This window comes from Podarcis melisellensis (genome assembly GCF_964234715.1).
Source record: "Podarcis melisellensis genome assembly, chromosome: 14".
NCBI lineage: Eukaryota > Metazoa > Chordata > Lepidosauria > Squamata > Lacertidae > Podarcis > Podarcis melisellensis.
Window position 1 is genome coordinate 9046170 of NC_138546.1, and position 21293 is coordinate 9067462.

Here is a 21293-nt window from a genome sequence, read left to right on the forward strand (position 1 = left end):
TAAATTATCATTATTATTATTATTATTAAGTACTTAACCCGAGGTACCACTGTATTAAGTTATTGACAATCGTGTATTAGAATAAGAATATACACATCTGTATAAATGGAGGGTAATAGAACAGTATTCTTTTTTTTGTGCATTCTCACTTTCCCCCCTTGCTCGTATCTTTTTATAAATGCAATCCTCGTAATAAAATATTATTAATAACAGATGATCCTGGGGAGCCCCCCCTTCCAACTCTACAATTCTATGACAAGTAGCAGCTGCCCAGGGGTTCAGGAAGGAGCTTCTCAATCCTACCTGGAGACAGATTGAACGTGGAACCTCTGCTGCTGAACTTTGCTCCTTTCCCAGCTTGCTGGGGGCAAAAGGGTTGCAAGATGGATCTGGTCATTGCATGGCAGCAAAAGTAAAATAAAATAAAATAAAACATAAGGTAAAGGACCCATGGACGGTTAAGTCCAGTCAAAGGCAACTATGGTGTTGCTATTGAGAGACCCAGGCCCCGTCTGCGCGACACCTTTAAAGCAGTGTCACACCGCTTTGAACAGTCCTCCCCAAACGATCCTGGGAGCTGTTAAGGGTGCTGAGAGTTCTTCGGAGAGCCACCTTCATTTCCCAGAGCTACGTTTTCCATGGTGGTTTTAACAAATCAGCCCTTCTTCCCAGGGAACTCTGGGAACCATAGCACTCCTAACAACTCTTAGCACCTTAAAACTACAGTGCCCAGGATTCTCTGGTGGGAAATCATGGTGGTTTGAAGTGATATGACGCTGCTTTAAGCATGTAAAGGACCCCTGGACATTCAAGTCCAGTCAAAGGCAACTATGGGGTTGTGGCGCTCATCTTTTTTCAGGCCGAGGGAGTTGGTGCTTGTCCACAGACAGCTTTCTGGGTCATGTGGCCAGCAGGACTAAACTGCTTCTGGTGAAATGGAACACCGTGCTGGAAACCAGAGTGCACGGAAACGCTGTTTACCTTCCCACCGCAGCGGTACCTATTTATCTACTTGCACTGGTGTGCTTTAGAACTGCTAGGTTGGCAGGAGCTGGAACAGAGCAACAGGAGCTTGCCCCGTCGTGAGGATTCGAACTGCCAACCTTCTGATCAGCAAGCCCAAGAGGCTCAATGGCAGCATGTCTTGGAAGAGCGGGGGGATCCCACCCAATTCCTCTCTGGATGCTGCTAGATTCCAGCTCTCAGCAGTCCAGCCAATCACCATAGAGTCCAGTAACAGTTGGTGGGCTCCATGTTGCAAAGACTGTGGAGAGGCGTTAAGTTCAGGGCTGGGGACATTTGGCCCTTCATCAGCTACGATCTCCCATCATCCCATTGGCTATGTTGGTTGGGGCTGATGGGAGTTGGGAGTCCAACAACCTCTGGAAACTCAGGGTTCCTCAGCCTTCTGCTAAGTCACTCCAGCTAGCTCAGACCCCTCCCAAGTGGCCATGGATAGAGTGAGCCTACCTTGCGGGGCACTTTCTCAAACCCATGATTTGAACAAGGCGAATAGGTGATAGAAAAGTTTCAGCACAGTCTTCCTCCGAGGTTGCTCTCATTGATCAACTAGCAACTGGAACTTTCTTTTTTAAAAAAATCTGGCTGGGAAAACCTGTTCCCTCCTCTACAGCTTATTAACCCTTGAATGGTTGTTGTTTTTTTTGCAAGGTGGGGGAACAAGAACATTGTTTTTTTGTAAACCTGCAGAATGTATTTTGTATAGTTAAGTTTTTTACTTCTATCTTCAGTACACTGTATTCTTATTTTATTGCTATGGCTAGTGGCTGACACAAATAAAAGGTTCTTCTCATTTTGATTCAAAATTGTTTTTAAAAAGCACACACAGAGAGACCCAAGTCCTAAGAAAAAAAAATCTTTAATTTTCACTTTATGGAAATACATTCCCCACCCCACCCCCATATTCTCATTTCCATGATACAAAAATGTTAAATATCAAACCAAGTTTATGAAATCTACCAAAGCAGATCTTTTGTTTCGTATTTTAAACTAAGGCTGGTTAATGTCGCAGGTTTCCATTTGTACAACCCACAAAGTTAAGGGGAAAAGGGAGCCGGAAAAGGATAACCCCCCTCCCACCTCTATATAACACTCCAATACTTCCCGAACGAAAGGTGAGGTTGAGGGAAATAGTGGGCCCCCCCTTAAAAAAAAGACAAGACAAAGGATGTTAATTTAAGGGGCTGGGGAGGAAAAGGGGTGGGTGGGAGGTGCAGATCCTAGCAAGAGAGGAATGAAAGGGGAGTCAAGTGGCTGAAAGCATTTTGTTACTGGCCAAGTAGCAACAACAGGTGAAAATCTGGACTAAAGACAACTTGCGTATAAATCGCCCCCCCCCCCCCGATGGAGCAGCGGAGCAAAGTTACAACACACACAGGTTCTTCTTTTTGCAAATTTCACAGGGTACATGCCGTTTAAAGGTGATCAATACCAAACACTCAGTCTTCTAACATTTACGACGAGCAAAAAGTAAGATTTCAGGTTAAGCAACAAAACCGACGTGTTACACGCAGACATGTACGAAGGAGGGGGAGTGGCGGCAGCAATGATTGTTCCGTAGGAGTTTTTTTAATTAAAAAAATGAAACTGATTGCTGAGAGACATCCTGCTTTTTATTTGTGTATATTATATAAACGCCCCCCCACTTCGTTTTAAAATAAAGGGCAGCCCGGCCGAGGTGCGAGGGGCTGCAGATTCTTCCGAACCGGGAGTCTGCTTCGCGCTGATGTCGTAGCCGGATGCTACCACGTGTCTGGAACGTCGAAAAGCCGGGTGGGAGGGGCCTGGAGGTCTTCTGGAGGAAAGCACATGACACAGTGGTTATGGAGAGCATCCTAACAGCTGGGATAGCTCAGCTGGCAAGAGCACAAGATTCTTAATCTCATGGTTGTCAAGTTCGAGTTCTGAGTTCGGAAAAAGATTCCTGAAATGCAGAGAGTTGGACTATATCAGCCTTTCTTGACCTGTGGGTCCCCAGATGTTGTTGAACTACAACTCCCATCACCCCTAGCTAGCAAGACGAGAGAAGAAGAGAAGAGTTTGGATTTGATATCCCGCTTTATCACTACCCGAAGGAGTCTCAAAATGGCTAACACTCTCCTTTCCCTTCCTCCCCCACAACAAACACTCTGTGAGGTGAGTGAGGCCGAGAGACTTCAGAGAAGTGTGACTGGCCCAAGGTCACTCAGCAGCTGCATGTGGAGGAGCGGGGAAGCAAACCCGGTTCACCAGATTACAAGTCCACCGCTCTTAACCACTACAATGCATTGGCTCAGGGATGATGGGAGTTGTAGTCCAACAACATCTGGGGACCCACAGGTTGAGAACCGCTGGACTAGTTGATCCTCGTGGTCCTTTCCAACGACAATTCTATGGTCTCATGTGTCAAAGCGAAAGAGCAGACTCTGCTCACGCCTGTGCAGGGATCCCGAGTAAGGACCAAGGCCAGGGAGCTCATGGACTGCCAGAAGACTCTGTCAAATCTTTGTGCTATAAAATCATAGAATCATAGAGTTGGAAGAGACCACAAGGGCCATCGAGTCCAACCCCCTGCCAAGCAGGAAACACCATCAGAGCACTCCTGACATATGGTTGTCAAGCCTCTGCTTAAAGACCTCCAAAGAAGGAGACTCCACCACACTCCTTGGCAGCAAATCCCACTGTCGAACAGCTCTTACTGTCAGGAAGTTCTTCCTAATGTTTAGGTGGAATCTTCTTTCTTGTACTTTGGATCCATTGCTCCGTGTCCGCTTCTCTGGAGCAGCAGATACTAAGTGGCACTTCGGTTTTCAAACGTAATCTGTTCTGGAAGACCGTTCGATTTCTGAAATGTTTGAAAACCAAGGTGCAAAGCGTGGTTTGCAAATTTAATTGAGAAAAACTCAGCGGAAGCCGTTCAAAAATGGAAACAATTACTTCTGGGTTTACGCCGTCCAGGTTCCGAAATGTTTGTCAACGGAGACGTTTGAAAACCGAGGTACCACTCTATTTTTTTTAGTGCTTACATTGCAAGCTGCTTTGGGAGCCTTGTCAAGCAATTGGTATATAGACCCCATAAATAAATAAAGCTGAGTCTCAAACAACGTAATTTGGAAGGGTGTCGGGGCCTCATTGAGCCAAAAAGCGGCACAGAAATAAACTTTAAGGTGAGGTTACGGACCAAGGTTGGCTTTGGCTGTCATGGCCGCTGCCCTTTGGTGTCAAAAGAAGTCTTCTAGTCAAGGGTGACTTGGGGCACGCAGGGCAGCTATGCAGAGCCTCCATAACTAAAAGCAGCCTTTTCAAACCTGCTGCCCTCCTGGTGTTTTGGGCTACAACTCCCAGCAGCTGGATGAGTGGGAGTGGTAGAGCAGAAGATAGGGAGGCCAACAGCAGGTGGCGCTAGAGCCAACAATAGGCAGAACCACTGAATCCTAGTTTTGTCTCCATCGTCCTCCCTGCAGAGTCCTACAGGAGGCAACCCTGAGACTGAGGAGGAAGAGGGTGGTGGTTGCAAGTAGTAAGAAGACAGGCCTGGATTTGCCAGTTTGACAGGCCTGGAGGGAAGGAAAACACACCGGTATCGGAACTGTTTCTCAGCCTGCGACAGCATTCAAGTACTTAGTATGTGGGGATGACTGCTCAAATAACTGAGGAGCTGTAGTTTCAAGCACTAATACAACCACATGGTCATTAGTGTTTTTAAAGCGGTGTACATAAAAATAAGCCACACGGAGAATAAAACCGTAAAAACTCATCATAACACAGTAATTCCAAACGCTACCTGGAGTAAGGAAGTCGTCGTCATGTGCCTGAAGCTCAGAGCCCATCTAATCTCGGTCAGGCAAGGGTCACTATGGTGAAAACATGGCTTCTAGTCGATATGAGCTGCATATCTGAGCCATGGGGGACGGCCAACAGAGACTGTCCCAATATCTTAGTGACCAGGCAGGGATATAAGGGATCGGCTGGCTCCAAGTTGCTAAGGGCCTTGTCAATAAATACAGGGAACTGAACCTGACCTGGTAACATCTGGACACTCAAGGCAAGCTTGTAAACTCCTGGGTTATGTGCTGGCAATATCCTGTCCCCATCAATAGTCTAGCTTCAGCATTTTGTAGCAGCTGGAGCTTCCAGATGTGGTGCAACGGTAGCCTCACATGGAGCAGAGTGCAATAATTGGGACGTTTACAAGCCCTTCGGTACAAAGAGGCCTGCTATTCAGTCACATGTGGACAGCTTGAATTATTCTCCCATTTAGTTGTAGTTTGCTTGTGCATAATGAGAAGGACAAAGGTGTCCTAGGCGACTGCTGGAGATGTGGAGAAAAATCAGGCACTTTCTACCATATGTGGTGGCAATGCAAGAAAATTGAGGTGTTTTGGAATTTAGAATTGCAAAAACTGTTAAACATCTTTTCCAATAAAAAACCAGAAGCTTACCTTCTGGGAATTATGGATTTGAACTTCCCTAAAAAAATAAAGGACATCTTTTTATACGCTACAGTGGCAGCAAGAGTCCTAACTGCTACAATATGGAAATCTGATAAACTTCCATCTATGCAGGAATGGATCCAAAGATTGATTGAATATGCGGAACTAGACAGTTTGTCTGAAAAAATAAAGAACAAACCAAAATAGGTGTTTGTATCTAAATGGAAAGTCTTTAAAATATATTTGAAAAAGAATTATAGTAGCTTAAATTCTGTCGCAGCATTTGATTAACTTCGGTAGTAGCTTCAAGAATGATGTGAGATCTATGATAAATTAAGATGCCGTTAAAAAAAGAGAGAGAGAAGCAGTGCGGCAGTGCTAAGTTGTGAGCAGAAGTGCTGACACAAGATACCAGCATCATTGCTCAAAAAATCATAGAATCAGAGAGCTGGAAGGGACCAGGAGGGTCATTTAGTCCAACCCTCTGCAATGCAGGAATCTTTCGCCCAACCTGGGGCTCGAACTCATGACCCACGTGCTCTATCAACTGAGCTACCCAGCTGCCACAAATCGAACCCTGTTTTGTGTTAACTAACACTGGCCTAGTCTGACACTAGAATTAAGTAAAGGTAACTTGTGTCTTTACTTTAACAATAAAGTTGGACCATAAAGAAGGCTGATTGCCGAAGAATTGATGCTTTTGAATTATGGTGCTGGAGGAGACTCTTGAGAGTCCCATGGACTGCAGGAAAATCAATCCTATCCATTCTGAAGGAAATCAGCCCTGAGCGCTCACTGGAAGGACAGATCCTGAAGCTGAGGTTCCAATACTTTGGCCATCTCATGAGAAGAGAAGACTCCCTGGAAAAGACCCTGATGTTGGGGAAGATGGAGGGCACAAGGAGAAGGGGACGACAGAGGGCGAGATGGTGGGACAGTGTTCTTGAATCTACCAGCATGAGTTTGACCAAACTGGGGGAGGCAGTGGAAGACAGGAGTGCCTGGCGTGCTCTGATCCATGGGGTCACAAAGAGTCGGACACAACTAAATGACTAAACAACAACAAACTTGTGCCTTTGCTAAATTACTGATGCTGGCTTATTGTAGTGGCCGGCCACAAATGCAGAGCTGTCAAATGCTGCAACAGACTAAGAAGCAGCTCTAGCACCAGTGTGTTTTTCTCCCCGCCCCCCATCCAGCCTTACCAAACCAGCAGAGCCAAACTCACCCCACAAACACCACCCACTAAACCTAAATCCATGAAGAGCTCAATCAAGCTCTCTGCGGCACCAGACTTTCTGATTTATCAGCACACCTACGTATTCCACCTACCTGCTGAGGCATGTTCCCTTTTGGCTTTCTTGAACTTCTTGGCTTTTTTCTTCCCCTCTTCCAAGGGCTCCGCAAAGGCGTCTGGGGCATCCTCCTGCATTTCGCTCTCTTCCATGTCATCACAGCCACTCTCCTCTTGAATGGGGCTCATGCTTCTCTTCCCCACAGTGCTGGTAGCTGAAAAACTGGGGAGGGAAAGAGAGAAAAGAGGACATTCTCAGGTTCTCATGCAGAAGTTTGTTTTTGCTATCTCCTCCCCCAACACCCAAATCCCTTTTCCTTCTGTTTTGTTTCTTTATATATAATTTTTATTAAATTTTCTGTTTTACAATTTAAAATACTCATTTTACATCCTTAAAATATCAATGACTTATTTCCCTTCTTCTCTTTCCGTGGTGCATTTTACATATCATAAATCCTTGCATATTTTACAAAAACTATACCATTCAGTATTCCATTATATCAAAAGTTATTTACACTGTCGAATTTATCTTAATGCTGCCAGCGTTTTCAGCTATACACAACTACCATATTTTTCGCTCTATAAGACGCACCAGACCACAAGACACACGTAGTTTTTTGAGGAGGAAAACAAGAAAAAAATATTCTGAATCTCAGAAACCAGTTACAGTTACAGATAGGTAGTAGTGTTGGTCTCAGAAACCAGAACAGCAAGAGGGATCGCTGCGCAGTGAAAGCAGCAATCCCTGTTGCTGTTCTGGCTTCTGGGATAGCTGCGCAGCCTGCATTCGCTCCATAAGACGCACATACATTTCCCGTTAATTTTTAGGAAGGGAAAAGAGTCTTATAGAGCAAAAATACGGTATTTCCCATATATTCAATAGATGTTTTCCAGTCTTCTTTAAACGTATGTTTAAATCTGTAGCACGGCTCCTTATATTTTCCAATGATTTCAGTTCGGGTTCCCCCCCCTGTAAAGTACAGCAATTCCCTTTTAGGTGCCCACTGTCTACCCATATTAATTCTCTTAAGTGTAATAGCCTTGACAGGAGATAGCTGTTTTCCTTTCCAGCAGATTTTTATATTTCTCCCTAAATCCCTTTTCCTTACGTGTCATGTAAGGACATATTTCTAAGCCATTCTGGGAGCCCTTTCAGCTGAAGAATGGGATGAAAATGTTTAAAATAAAATCAGTGATTCTTGCACAGTATTACCTATTGAACAAGATGGGATGAATTCAATGCACTGGCTTTGAGGGTTCTTCCTCCCTACAGTCAAGCTTTGTGAAATAAATAACATAGGAGAATGTTCACATGACCTTTGTTCCAAAACAGCCACGCTGGTTGCTGGTTCATTCACAGGCTTAGTTCAAGGTGCTCACATTAAGTGTTTAAAGCCTTATATGGCTCAGGTCTCAGATATCTGAAAGGTTGCATCCTTCCCTACAGACCGTCTCGGGTATCAAGACTGGCAGAGGGGGACCTCTTGGGAGTTCCAACACCCCTGGAATTCTGGGAGGTGGCGGCTCAGGATAGACCATTCCTCTGTGGGAACCCCTAATCTGCAGAAACCCCGCCCCTGCAGAGGTGTGTCTAGCCTCTTCATTGGACATCTTCCAATGAGTGCTGAAGACACACCCCTTTACCCTGACAGCTATACAGTGGTACCTCGGGTTAAGAACTTAATTCGTTTCGGAGGTCTCTTCTTAACCTGAAACTGTTCTTAACCTGAAGCACCACTTTAGCTAATGGGGCCTCCTGCTGCCGCTGCACGATTTCTGTTCTCATCCTGAAGCAAAGTTCTTAACCCGAGGTAATATTTCTGGGTTAGCGGAGTCTGTAACCTGAAGCGTATGTAACTCGAGGTACCACTGTGATGATGATAATAATAATGATAATAATGATAATAATGATAATAATGATAATAATGATAATAATGATAATAATGATAACAACAACAGCAACAACAAACATTAAAAACTTCCCTAAACAGGGCTGCCTTCAGTTGTCTTCTAAAAGTCAGATAGTTGTTTATTTCCTTGACATCTGATAGGAGGGCACCACCACCGAGAAGGCCCTCTGCCTGGTTCCCTGTAACCTCACTTCTCGCAGTGAGCGAACCGCCAAAAGGCCCTCAGCGCTGGACATCAGCTTAGGCATTTTGCTTCGGGGAACCCGCTCTCTTGTTCCACGTGAAATGGTTTGACCCGTTTTATAACTGCAACAGCTGTATCTGTTTTTATAACATTCTTGTAATCTGCCCTGGGACCTTATCATAGAGGATCATCTAAGTGCAACCGCAGGAGAGCCCATGACAGATGGCCATCAAACCTCTGCTCAAAATTCTCCAAGGAAGGAGGAAAGCTTGCTACCTCCAGAGGGAATCAAACAGCTCTTACTGCCAGAAAGCTCTCCCTGCTGCTTAGTCGGAATCCCCTTTCTTGTAACTTGAAAGCCACGGGTTCGAGTCCTACCCCCCCCCCCCCGTGCCAAAGGGCGGGTGTGAAATCTTACAAAAGGGAATACCTGGGTATCTTCAAAATGCATGGAAAAGTGATTCTCTGTCACCTGTCTTTTAAAGGCAGTGAAAAAAGTGCCTCTCACCTGTTTGGGTTGTAGTACCGGTTTTGAAGCACGTATGGAGCGGCCTGTGTTTTCAGCCGCTTTCCCTCCATCTCCTTCCAACCATCTTCTGTCCATTTCCTCTTGCCCTGCCTCTTCTCCTCGTGCTTCTTCTCCACGTATTCTGCGTAGGTCTGGATTCTGTAGCTTTCGGCGTACTTGCTGGTGTTCACGGCTGCAGGATGCAACGGGACAGATAGTTAGCACTGAAGCAAACTGGAGCCAGGAGAATCTTCTATTCGCCAGCCACATTCTATTTACAGCCGTACCTTGGAAGTCGAACGGAATCCGTTCTGGAAGTCTGTTCGACTTCCAAAATGTTTGAAAACCAAATCATGGCTTCTGATTGGCTACAGGAAGCGCCAGCAGCCAATCAGAAGCCATGGAAGCCTCATCGGACATTCCGGGCCCCAAAAAAGTTTGCAAACCGCAACAATCTCTTCCGGGTTTGCGGCGTTCGGGAGCCAAAACATCCAAGTTCCAGGGCGTTCAACAACCAAGGTACGACTGTATTTAGATTGTTTCTATACCATTTTACAGGCGTTGGGGGGGCAAAGGAGGAAATCTCTTAAGAGGTTTACAGCACCTCTGGAAACATTAGAAAGGCAACACTGCAGAATATCTGACTACAGAGGCCCCTTCTCCCAAATATAAGCACCGAAAGAAGGAAGTCGAGGTCGGAACAGGACGTTGTAAAGGCACATCAAATAATAAATAAATACAACATTCAAAGAAGCAAAATGAGCAGCAAAACAAAGCAGCCTTTTAAAAGCCGGAAGCGCTACGAAGTAAAAAATCAGGTATAAAAATGCCACACTAGAGCAGGGATGGGAAACCTCAGGATCTGATCCAAATGCATCCCTCCAGGGTGCTGGGAACTATAGTTCAGTGAGGGTGTCTTCTAACAAACCCCCAGCATTCCATAACCAACCCTGGATCATTCATTGCTGTTTCTAGCACTGAGGTCCGCCAGGCTGAAAGGTCTTATTTAAGCGAATTTACTTTTCCTTAACTACAAAAAAGCAATGCAAATCATGCTATATAGTCTACTGCAGAGCTTACCAAACTCTGTGTTGCGACATATTAGTGTTTCGGCTAAAGTGTGTAGTTGTGTGAACGCTCCCAGGTCTGGAAGGGGGTTAGTTTAACCTTGCTAGCAAAACTGAATTGCTGTGTCACGAAATGGTGCAAAACTGAATTACTATGTCGCGAAATGATGTGTGTCTAAAAAGTGCGTCACCAACATGAAAAGTTTGGAGAGCTCTGGTTTATTCAGTTCTGCTCAGATGGAACAACCCCCAGCCCTGTAGCCTAAAGACGATGAGTCTTTTTCTCAATCTGCAGGGAGCGTTTGTGAGAAACACCCTCTGAACCAACACCCTTTAAAAATATTTCTTTGTAGCCAACCTTTTCCTTGATTTTCCTCCAGGTCTTGTGCAACCCAATGTATTGCCTGGAAACAGAGTTGCCCTCATTGATTCCTGCGTTTTGAATCTTTGGCTAATGACGACACATTTTCAGTTTGCACAGAGTTTTCCACCCCTTTCCACAATAAATCTATGATTTCTTAACAGCTGTGCTAATGTCTTAAGACTTATACCACATCCCACGCCGTATGATGAAAGCACATTTATTCCACTTTGAAGATTCATGGCTACTTCTTCTTCCCCAGCCCAGAATCCTGGGAACTACCATCTATTACTATATTTATATTTATATTCTTGTTTTTGTTGTTATAACGCTCTTCATCTGAGGACCACAGGGTGGCTTACGATAGAAAAGCAAAAATATGTAACACAGTAACAAAACAAAAAACAAAACCTCCATTTAAAATTTCCATAAATCTTTGGCACGGGGGAGCTGTGACTCTTTAAAGTAGAATCCAAGTGCTTTAGAATTATTGAATTGTAGAGTTGTGAGGGACCCCAGGGAACATCCAGTCCACCCCCTGCAGTGCAGGAATCTTTCGTCCAATACAGGACTCGAACCCACAGCCCTGAGATTAAGAGTCTCGTGCTCTAACCGACTGAGCTATCCCTCACATGTGATGTGGATGCTGGGGCTGGCCCACACATTTTGGCACCTGAGGCGAGCCACAAAATGGCGCCCCCTAGAAGGGAAGAAGGTGGGGAGTGAAGATCAACACAGGGAACAAGGTGGGGGTGGGATCAGATCAACCTTACCCAATGGTTTGTAGGGGAAACGCGGAAGACTGCTGTAATTTTGAGGAGTTAGATGACATGTCTCTTTCCCTTTACACCCCCGGTTTAAAGTTTGCCGATTCACGCTGGCATAACTTGTTTTCCACACACCTGTGTCAGGTGTTTCCTGTGTTCTAAGTGCTGATTGGCTAAGTGGGGAGGATACCCTGTTGCAGTGAATTGGGTTGGAGACTCTCAGCTGCTCCGCATTCCTGTTGAGTTGCACCTGGTGTCCTGGGCTGATCATGAGTGATGCCTGCTAACCAGGTGCCGTCAATCAAAGTTGGCTAGAAAAGCTGTAGGTTGAAGGGGCTCACAGAGCTTCTTCACAGGTCGAGGTACCAGATGTTGTGAGACTATCGGCGGGGGTCTCTCGCTACTCTACCTGGAGCTCTGGGCAGCTGAAGGGGAGATTGTGTGTGACTTCTGTCTGGTATACTATAATTCATGGGTAGGCAAACTAAGGCCCGGGGGCCGGATGCGGCCCAATTGCCTTCTAAATCCGGCCCACGGACTGTCCGGGAAACAGCATGTTTTTACATGAGTAGAATGTGTCCTTTTCTTTAAAATGCATCTCTGGGTTATTTGTGGGACCTGCCTGGCGTTTTTACAGGAGTAGAATGTGTGCTTTTATTTAAAATGCATCTCTGGGTTATTTGTGGGGCATAGGAATTCGTTCATTCCCCCACAACCCAATATAGTCCGGCTCCCCACAAGGTCTGAGGGACAGTGGACCAGCCCCCTGTTGAAAAGGTTTGCTGAACCCTGCTATAATTTGCGTTTTGTATGCCTGTTGCTACCTGTTAACCTTACGCAAATAGAGCATTACTTCTTCTTCATCCACTGGTGTGTTAATTGGCTCCAGATCCGGAGAACCCTGCCCTTGGCAGAACATGGTTGAAGTGGGAATCTAAGGCCTGCTCTGAATCATGCTGCGTGGGTGCAGAGCCCATGAGACCGAAGAGGGCAGCTCCCTCCATTTCTTCTCTAAGGGTGGGAGGAGACCAGCAGCACCTCCTGTTCACGAAAAGGTGGCTGTCGAAGAGGCATGGAGGCGGCGGATCTAGGCTCCAAGGAGTGCGCTGCAGCCACTGCCACCCCCGTGGCAGAAATAGCGGGTGATGCACTCCTTGGATCAGCTGCCCCGTGTATCCTGCCGCCTGAAGTGGTCACCTTGCCTTGCCTCATGGGTGGGCCGGCCCTGGCAGATGCGACCCTAATATTCTGAGGACTGGCTGTGGCGACTGGGGCTGCATTCCCCACTCCTGATTTGACCTGTGTGTGTGCGTCCAAATTTTTAAAATTCTAGTAACCTTTTGGCTAGCAACTTCCTCCCTCCCTAGGTTAGCAGGAGGTCTGAGGGAACAAGTTGGGACGCATTTTCCAAAGCTTCTGGCAAAATAGACAGGAAAAACACAACTCATCAATGTTTTGCTTCTGTTTTGTGTGTGTGTGTGGGGCTTTTCCTTACAGACTGGTGGCGGTCAGTGGCGTAGCATGGGGGGTGCAGGGGGGGCCGGCCGCACCGGGCGCAACATCTGGGGGTTAGGGTTAGGGGGCGCAAATCCATGGGTTAGGGGGCGCAAATTATTTGCCTTGCCCCGGGTGCTGACAACCCACGCTACGCCACTGGTGGCGGTTCCTTCTTTTGCCTTGCTGGTTTCTCGCAACATCCCAAAGAAGGAGAAACCCTTTCTGTGGGTGTTCCCTCTCTCACGCACGCACACACGCGCTCCCGGAGGTTTCGCCCTTGCAATCCTGCAGCTTCCCTTCAAGTCCCAGCAACTTTGCAAACCCGCTGCCTTTCATCTCCCTGCCAAGCTCGGGCGCAAAGCCAGCCACCTCTCATTGGTGAGTCAGCAAAACCCCTTGGCTGCCAGCTGATGCCCCTTGGCTGTTTCCAGTCCGACTGCTTAGAGGAAAGTGATGCACGGCTGTCCCGTCCCCCCTGCCCCCCCAAAGTGTTGTAGGTGGATGAGCTGTCGCTGGAGAGTCACTTCCATGCGCCAAGATGTTCAGCTCCATGCAGCCAACGCTTAAGAGCTGTATCCAACACTAGGCCTACTCAAGAGCAGGCCCACTGAAATGAAATGAAGAAAGAAGAAGAAGAAGAAGAAGAAGAAGAGGAGGAGGAGGAGGAGGAGGAGGAGGAGGAGGAGGAGGAGGAGGAGGAGGAAGAAGAATCCCTCACCAATCTGGCTGGCTTGCTCCAGCCACTCTGGGCGGCTTCCTACACATATAAAAACATAACAGGTATACATATAAGAAGGAGAAGAAGAAGCAGAATGCTGCGGTTCTCAGGCTGAGAAGGGTGCCCTACCCCTGTTTTTAAGTGCACTGCATGTTTTAAAATGCGATCATTGCCTTTTAAATTACGCCTCCCCTGCGATGCTCTGGAGATGGGACAAGGCAAAAATCTAAGCCAGCTGACAAGAGGCCGACATTCACGGCTGACACTCTCAAACAGGCCGTTCACCGTCCTGTTTTTCCAGATGACACTTTGGAGATTAGCTTTTACGATGCGTTGTGCATCACTTCCAAGCTACAGCGGCGGCAGAAAATGCACCTCGTTCCCTACGTTGCCCGTGGGACTAACAAAAATAAAAACAAACCGCTCTGAATTATTAACTGAAACACATCAAAACCCAAGATGCAGACAGATAACGGGAGCACAGGAAAACAGCAGATGAGCGAGAGTCTCATTGCAGGGTATTTGTGAACTACATAAGCCCAAAGGCTGTCCCCCTCCTTTCCTCAAACCCCCTGAATAATAATAAAAATAATAATAATAATTTTTATTTATACCCTGCCCTTCCTGGTTCAAAAACCAGGCTCAGGGCGGCTAACAACAAATTTAAAACACTTAATTTTAAAAGCAGCATAAAATACAGGATAAAAACATCAATAACAATAAAAATCAAAAATCAATTTAGGGGAAATAAGCATGTTTTCTCCCTTTCCCCAACCTGCTCAAAGGATTATTCTCGCACCAAAAGCTATTCCTTTTCACACTATCTCGGCTTCGCCTTTAGACAAATGCTGGGCAGTATCCCACGGGAGACATTAAATCACTGCAGAGGGCATTCTAGAACTTCCTTAAAAGGCAGCAGCTAAGCCACAGACGTCACAGTGAAAAGTTGCCGTTTTCAGCCACCCAGCAATCCTTGCATTCCAATATTGGGCTGGCTGGAGTGGGCAAGTCAGGCAGGTGGTTAAAACAGGCTCTCCTCATCAGCTCCGATTCTATAGACAATCGTACTGCAGCTTGGAGCACAATTACTCTTGCCTATATATCCTTATTTATTTATTTAGCTAGCAAAATTTATATGCCACTTCATTAAAAAAACAACCACACACCTGTACGCAGCTTACATGCAATGATGTAAAACATTCATTAAAACAGCAATAACCACCAACGTTAAAATCAGCAAATAAAATGATCAAAATATAGATAAAATCTGTATTGTTAGCCATATCCTGACAACGCTGTACAACTTTATGCTTTTCCCAGGTAAAGGTAAAGGGACCCCTGACCATTTGGTCCAGTCATGACCGACTCTGGGGTTGCGGCGCTCATCTCGCTTTACTGGCCAAGGGAGCCGGTGTAGAGCTTCCGGGTCATGTGGCCAGCATGACTAAGCCGTTTCTGGCGAACCATAGCAGCGCATGGAAACGCCGTTTACCTTCCCGCCGGAGCGGTACCTATTGATCTACTTGCACTTTGATGTGCTTTCGAACTGCTAGGTTGGCAGGAGCAGGGACCGAACAACGGGAGCTTACCCCGTTGTGGGGATTTAAACCGCCGACCTTCTGATCGGCAAGTCCTAGGCTCTGTGGTTTAACCCACAGCGCCACCCGCATCCCAGTGGTGTTCCCAGGTTGGACGTCAAAAGACTCACAACTAAATTCTAGCCTCTAGCTGAGGTTATCTTCCCCCTCCATTAGTTTTTGTCACAGGTCTATCTAAAGTCCATCTTTGTCCTGAGGGAATGAGAGATCTAAGCTTTTAAAAGGCTGCTGTTTTTGGTAGCTAGACCCTACTGTTTTATTACATAGTTTTGGTTGATCCTTACCATTTTAATGTATTTTTTTAAAAAAACAACTTTTGTGAGTTTCACCTGAAAAGTGGTATGTCAGTATCCTGAACAAATAAACCTAACAGTATATCGTATTGGCCCAAATATAAGCCGCACCTTTAAAATTCAAGGGAAAAGGAAGACAATACCCGAATATAAGCCGCTCCCTTAAAATTGGGTTACAGGCTGAAAATCACTGTGGTTGGTACAATTGTAACTCCGAGCCAATTTAAGCCTTTGTTCTTGTGAGCCCATAAAAGTTACCATACAATCGCTAAAATCGCAAATCGCTATTCAATTCCTACAATTCAGCAGGCACTCACACCCGCATATGGCAAATGAACAGTCTCAAGCTCGCAAATTGGCAACAAAACATTTTTTCTTCTGTTTTACCGTATGTCTGCTTCAGCAGCGCTATCGTAAAAGCCAATTTTTGTAAGGTCGCAAATTTAAGCCGTACTTTAACTTTTCACGGTTGGAATTTGGGGGGATAGTGCGGCTTATATTCAGGCCAATACGGTATATCCCACATTATATACCGGATGTTGCTGAACTACAGCTCCCATCAGCCCCACCAAGGATGCCCAAAGGCTAGGGATTATGGGAGTCATAGTTCAGCAGCACCTGAAGAGCCAAAGGTTCCCCATATCTATCAGCTTTGCATGCAGAAGGTCGCAGGTTTAATCCTCAGCATTTCTAGGCTTGGCTGGGACAGATTCCCTCTCTGAAATCCTAGAGAGGGGCTGCCAGTCAGAGTAGACAATACTGACCTAGATGGACTCGGTATAGGGCAGCGCTTTCAGTTTTTATGCTGTTCCAGCACCAGAAGGCAAGGGGGAAATGTAGACTCTGGAAAACTGCATCCCTGCATCTGAAATCTGATGGTGTTGTTGGGATGATGCGGAAAACTAATACTTTTAAAGATTATTCAGGTGGCATTTAACACCACTTGAGGCTGTGTATTAGAAGCGGGTGGGAGGGAGGAGCACATGTCAAATATCGCAGCGCAAAGGATTCGTGCGTGGCCTTCTAGGCAAGAACTGGAAGGGCACCCTGCCTGCCTGGGGTTTTATATTCTTGAAGGATTCTCCAGCCCGTTGCAAAAGAATTCAGAGCACGACCTTTGTACGCTGTTAGCGATGGAAATAGAAGCTTGGTGCGTTTTGCGGTGGGGAGGAGCGGAGAGGGGAGGTGATGGGAAACAGATAGCTTGAGCCAGCTGGACAGAGAAATCTGCTCAAGGGCTCATTTCTTTCGCAGCCGAATCCTACGAAGGTTTAACTTTGCATTCGGTAAACTGGGCTAGCGCGAAGGTGGTCAGGATGGGAGCCCGAACGGGGACCCTGCTGTGAAAGAAATCTGACGGCCTATGCTGAAAGAACCACGTAAGGGGGTGGGGGGAAATAACACAGCTCCGTTCCACATTTGCCTCTACAATAAATCATGCAGCGCAAAAAGGGGCAGGCTCCATAGCAGTGCGCCGCCTGCACTACAAGCGTAAAGGGGATGCGAGTGGCGCTGTGGTCTAAACCACTGAGCCTCTTGGGCTTGCTGATCAGAATGTTGGCGGTTCAAATCCCCACGGCGCGGTGAGCTCCCGTTGCTCTGTCCCAGCTCCTGACAACCTAGAAATTTGAAAGCACGCCAGTGCAAGTAGATAAATAGGTACCACAGTGGCGGGAAGGTAAACAGCGTTTCTGTGTGCTCTGGTTTCTGTCACAGTGTTCCGTTGTGCCAGAAACGGTTTAGCCATGCTGGCCACAGGACCCGGAAAGCTGCCTGCGGACAAGCTCAGGCTCCCTTGGCCTGAAAGCTAGTTGAGCGCCACAACCCCGTAGTCGCCTTTGACTGGACTTAACTGTCCAGGGGTCCTTTACCAGGGGTCCTGCTTAAAGCAGCGTCATACCACTTCAAACCACCATGATTTCCCACCAGAGAATCCTGGGCACTGTAGTTTTAAGGTGCTAACAGTTGTCAGGAGAGCTATGGTTCCCAGAGTTCCCTGGGAAGAAGGGCTGATTTGTTAAAACCACCATGGAAAACGTAACTCTGGAAGATGAAGAGGACTCTCCTAAGAACTCTCAGCACCCTTAACAGCTCCCAGGATCGTTTGGGGAGGACTGTTCAAAGCGGTGTGACACTGCTTTAAAGGTGTCGCGCAGACGGGGCCTGGGTCTCTCAGGCTACGAGGCCAGGATCAAGGTACTTGTACAGTCGTACCTTGGTTTTCGAACAGCTTAGTTCCCAAACATTTTGGCTCCCGAATGCCGCAAACCCGGAAGTGAGTGTTCCAATTTGTGAACCTTTTGGAAGTCGGCTTCCAATTGGCTGCACGAGCTTCCTGCAGCCAATCGGAAGCCGCGCTTTGGCTTACGAATGTTTTGGAAGTCGGACGGACGTCCGGAACAGATTCCGTTCGACTTCCAAGGTACGACTGTATTAATTTCACGTGGAGGAGGCACACAAAGAAGGGCCTCTGATGATGAACGCAGAGTCTGGGTGGGTTTATGTCCCGCCAATAAGAACATAAGAATGCTGGATCAGGCCAAGGACTCCTCTAGTCCAGGATCCTGTTCTCACAGTGGAAGACTAGACACCTGTGGGAAGCCCAAAAGATGGACAAGAGCGAACCAGCCCTCTGCTCACCCATGACTCCCAGTAACGGACACTCAGAGGCACACTGGCTGTGACAGAACCTGGGCACCATGCGAGCAAGCCTTGACTCTTGCCAGCTTCCGTTCATGTCAACTGGGGACTGCGCGGGAGAACTTCCTGGAGGGCATGCGTTTGGGCAGCGTTCAAATGGCAGAGATCAGCACCATTCAAGCCCATTAACAAGATGATACAGCCTTAATGCCCAGTTAAGGCGCCCTGATCCCCTTCCCTCTCCTGCCGCTCTGTAAGCTGACGGGGAGGATTAGCAGAAGCGAGCGAGCGAGCGCTCCTTGCAAAAAATAAACCAAAACTCGATACGCTGCACCTGCTCCTGCCCCTGAGGCGCTCTCGGCAAGCATGCCGGCCTTCCAGGATCTGCCTCCCTAGAGAGGAACAGGCCTGCAATGCAGCCCATTTGGCAGGGTATTGTGTGTCATGACGGTAGCGCATGGAACCACTTAAAACACACACATTCAGGGCTTGCCAGTACAGTAGTGCAATGTAGCGCAGATCTGGGATGGTGGCTTGTCTTGTCAAGGCAAGCCTAAAAAAATGATTCCCGGTATTCCATGGAACAGCTTGCATTGCAATGGTTGTCCAACACGAAAGACCAGCTCTTTCCCACCCACTACACTGCAATTAACAGAAAACCAACAGCATTTGCCCTCCCATTTGGGGTGTGTGTGTGTGAGAGAGAGAGCACATGCATCTCTCTTGCATAGCGTTTAGAACTTTTCAAAAAACTATTCTGTCCATTGCAAAGCTCTGCTTATCGTCGAGTTTCCCACAGTGTTTTCCCAAGTGACGAAAACTCCCAGGCAGCTAATGGGTGGATGAGTCCCATCTGCCCCTCACTTCCCTCTACGGCACATGCAGAAACTGCTTCCTTGACCACTGGACCCACTATGGGTCTTGTCTGCTCAATCTGCTGGAGCCTGTCTTCGCTTGCAAGGGAAGTCCCTAACACACTGAGGGTTTGAGACCCATCGGCTCCCCTCACCTGGTTTAGCCAGCCAGTCGAAGCCATTTCCCTGAGTGTAGCCGCTGTCTCATGCTGGCAGCTTCTAGGAGCCACAGGTGGGAGCTGAGAGCAGGGTGGGGACCAAAGATGGACAAACCACCCCAGAAGGAGCATGATGTGTCCCCCGCCAGATGTAAAGGTAAAGGGACCCCTGACCATTAGGTCCAGTCATGACTGACTCTGGGGTTGCGGCGCTCATCTCGCTTTATTGGCCAAGGGAGCCGACGTACAGCTTCTGGGTCATGTGGCCAGCATGACTAAGCCACTTCTGGAGAACCAGAGCAGCGCACGGAAACGCCGTTTACCTTCCCGTCAGAGCGGTACCTATTTATCTACTTGCACTTTGACGTGCTTTCGAACTGCTAGGTTGGCAGGAATTGGGCCTGAGCAACTGGAGCTCACCCTGTCACGGGGATTCAAACCGCCAACCTTCTGATCGGCAAGCCCTAGGCTCTGTGGTTTAACCCACAGCGCCACAAGCGTCCCTGCCAGAGGTACTACCCACCCCCTAACACCCCATACACAAAATCGGACTATTTACCCACGGAGTCTAGTATTGTTTACTGAATACTTTGCCAGAATTCCAAGCAGAGACATAGACCTTTCCTAACAACCTATCCTTCATTTTCTTTTTTAACTGGAAATACCGATTGAAGGAGACCGTCCAGAAGCAAAGCACATGCTCTATGCCTCTGCTCCATGCCGCCCCTTCCTTCGATTCTTGCTTTTAAGCACCGCTTCCTCCTCTTTCTGTGCTGATGGGACTTGGCGTCCAAATCATCTGGGAAGGGACCAAGGTGGCGTCGAAAGGGAGATAGGGACGCTGCCCCACGAGGAGCGAAATTGGCAGGTCTCTAGGCATCTGGCTCCCCTGAACCAGCTCTTTACGAAACCAGCCACCCTCAGACTTTTGGCACGGCCCTCGGGGCACAAACCCCCGCCACCCGCTGAAGCAACAGGCGCCGGCTTTCAAACCAGGAAGATTTCGCTAGCTGGGATGACGGCACAGCCTCTCGTGCCCCGACACGAATTATGAAGGAGCACTTCAAAGCGGGTTCCTGCTGCTCAGAGCCTCGCAGGGAAGTGTCGATTATGGAGCTATTTATTTCACCATGAAAGGGAGATGAAGATCAGTTGGCAGCGGAGTCGCTGCAGCCCTCCTCTCATAATTTATGGGAATTACCTGGAAGAGCACTTTATATGGCGAATAATTACCTTGATAAGAATCTTTTAACTGATTCCCCCCACCCCCTTTACTGGAAGTAGACTAGAATGCACTGCTACAAAAAAAATATGATGAATGGAATCTACAGAGAGAGGTGGGAGACCTGACGCCATTCCATGTTCGTCGCTGCACTTGTCTGACTGGTCTGCGGCGATTATCTTGTAACAGGCTTCTGACTGAATGTGATAGTCTGCACTTGAGCACAAGGGGCCCATGGAAATGGGGGAAACTGGCTACACCCAGATACCACCAGACTTCTAGCCTGCTAGTATACTGACCCATTACAGCCATACCTCGGAAGTCGAACAGAATCTGTTCCAGAAGCTCCTGCAGCCAATCGGAAGCTGCGTTGGACGTCCGGGTTCCGAAAGAACATTCGCAAACCGGAGCACTCACTTCTGGGCTTACGGCGTTTGGGAGCAAAACGGAGAAGTGCCAAGGTGTTCAGCTTCCAAGGTACGACTGTACAATGGTACCTTGGTTCTCAAACTTAATCCGTTTCTGGAAGTCTGTTCCAGAACCAAAGCATTGTAAAACCAAGACGTGCTTTCCCATAGCAAGTAATGCAAGATGGATTAATCCGTTCCAGACTTTTAAAATTAAAAACAACCCCTCAAACAGCAATTTAACATGAATTTTACTATCTAATGAGACCATTGGTCCATAAAATGAAAGCAACGATCAAGGTACTGTACTATAAAATAAATAAGTATTGTAGATGATAAAAATTAAAAGTAATTTTTTTTCTTGCGTGCACTGATGATAGTCA

The 21293-nt window shown here is 47.2% G+C and overlaps 1 protein-coding gene across 1 annotated transcript in view; it reads right to left on the reverse strand.

The window, feature by feature from the left end:
- Window positions 1–1860: 1860 nt before the first annotated feature.
- The window catches only part of PARN (poly(A)-specific ribonuclease), a 46251-nt gene continuing 26818 nt past the window's right edge, over window positions 1861–21293 (reverse strand). The window contains exons 22-24 of the mRNA XM_081889195.1: window positions 9329–9521; window positions 6765–6949; window positions 1861–2815 (exon numbers count right to left, since the gene is read on the reverse strand). Coding sequence (XP_081745321.1) covers window positions 2763–2815; window positions 6765–6949; window positions 9329–9521 — 431 coding nt within the window. The 3' untranslated portion in view covers window positions 1861–2762. The remainder of the gene's footprint in view (window positions 2816–6764; window positions 6950–9328; window positions 9522–21293) is intronic.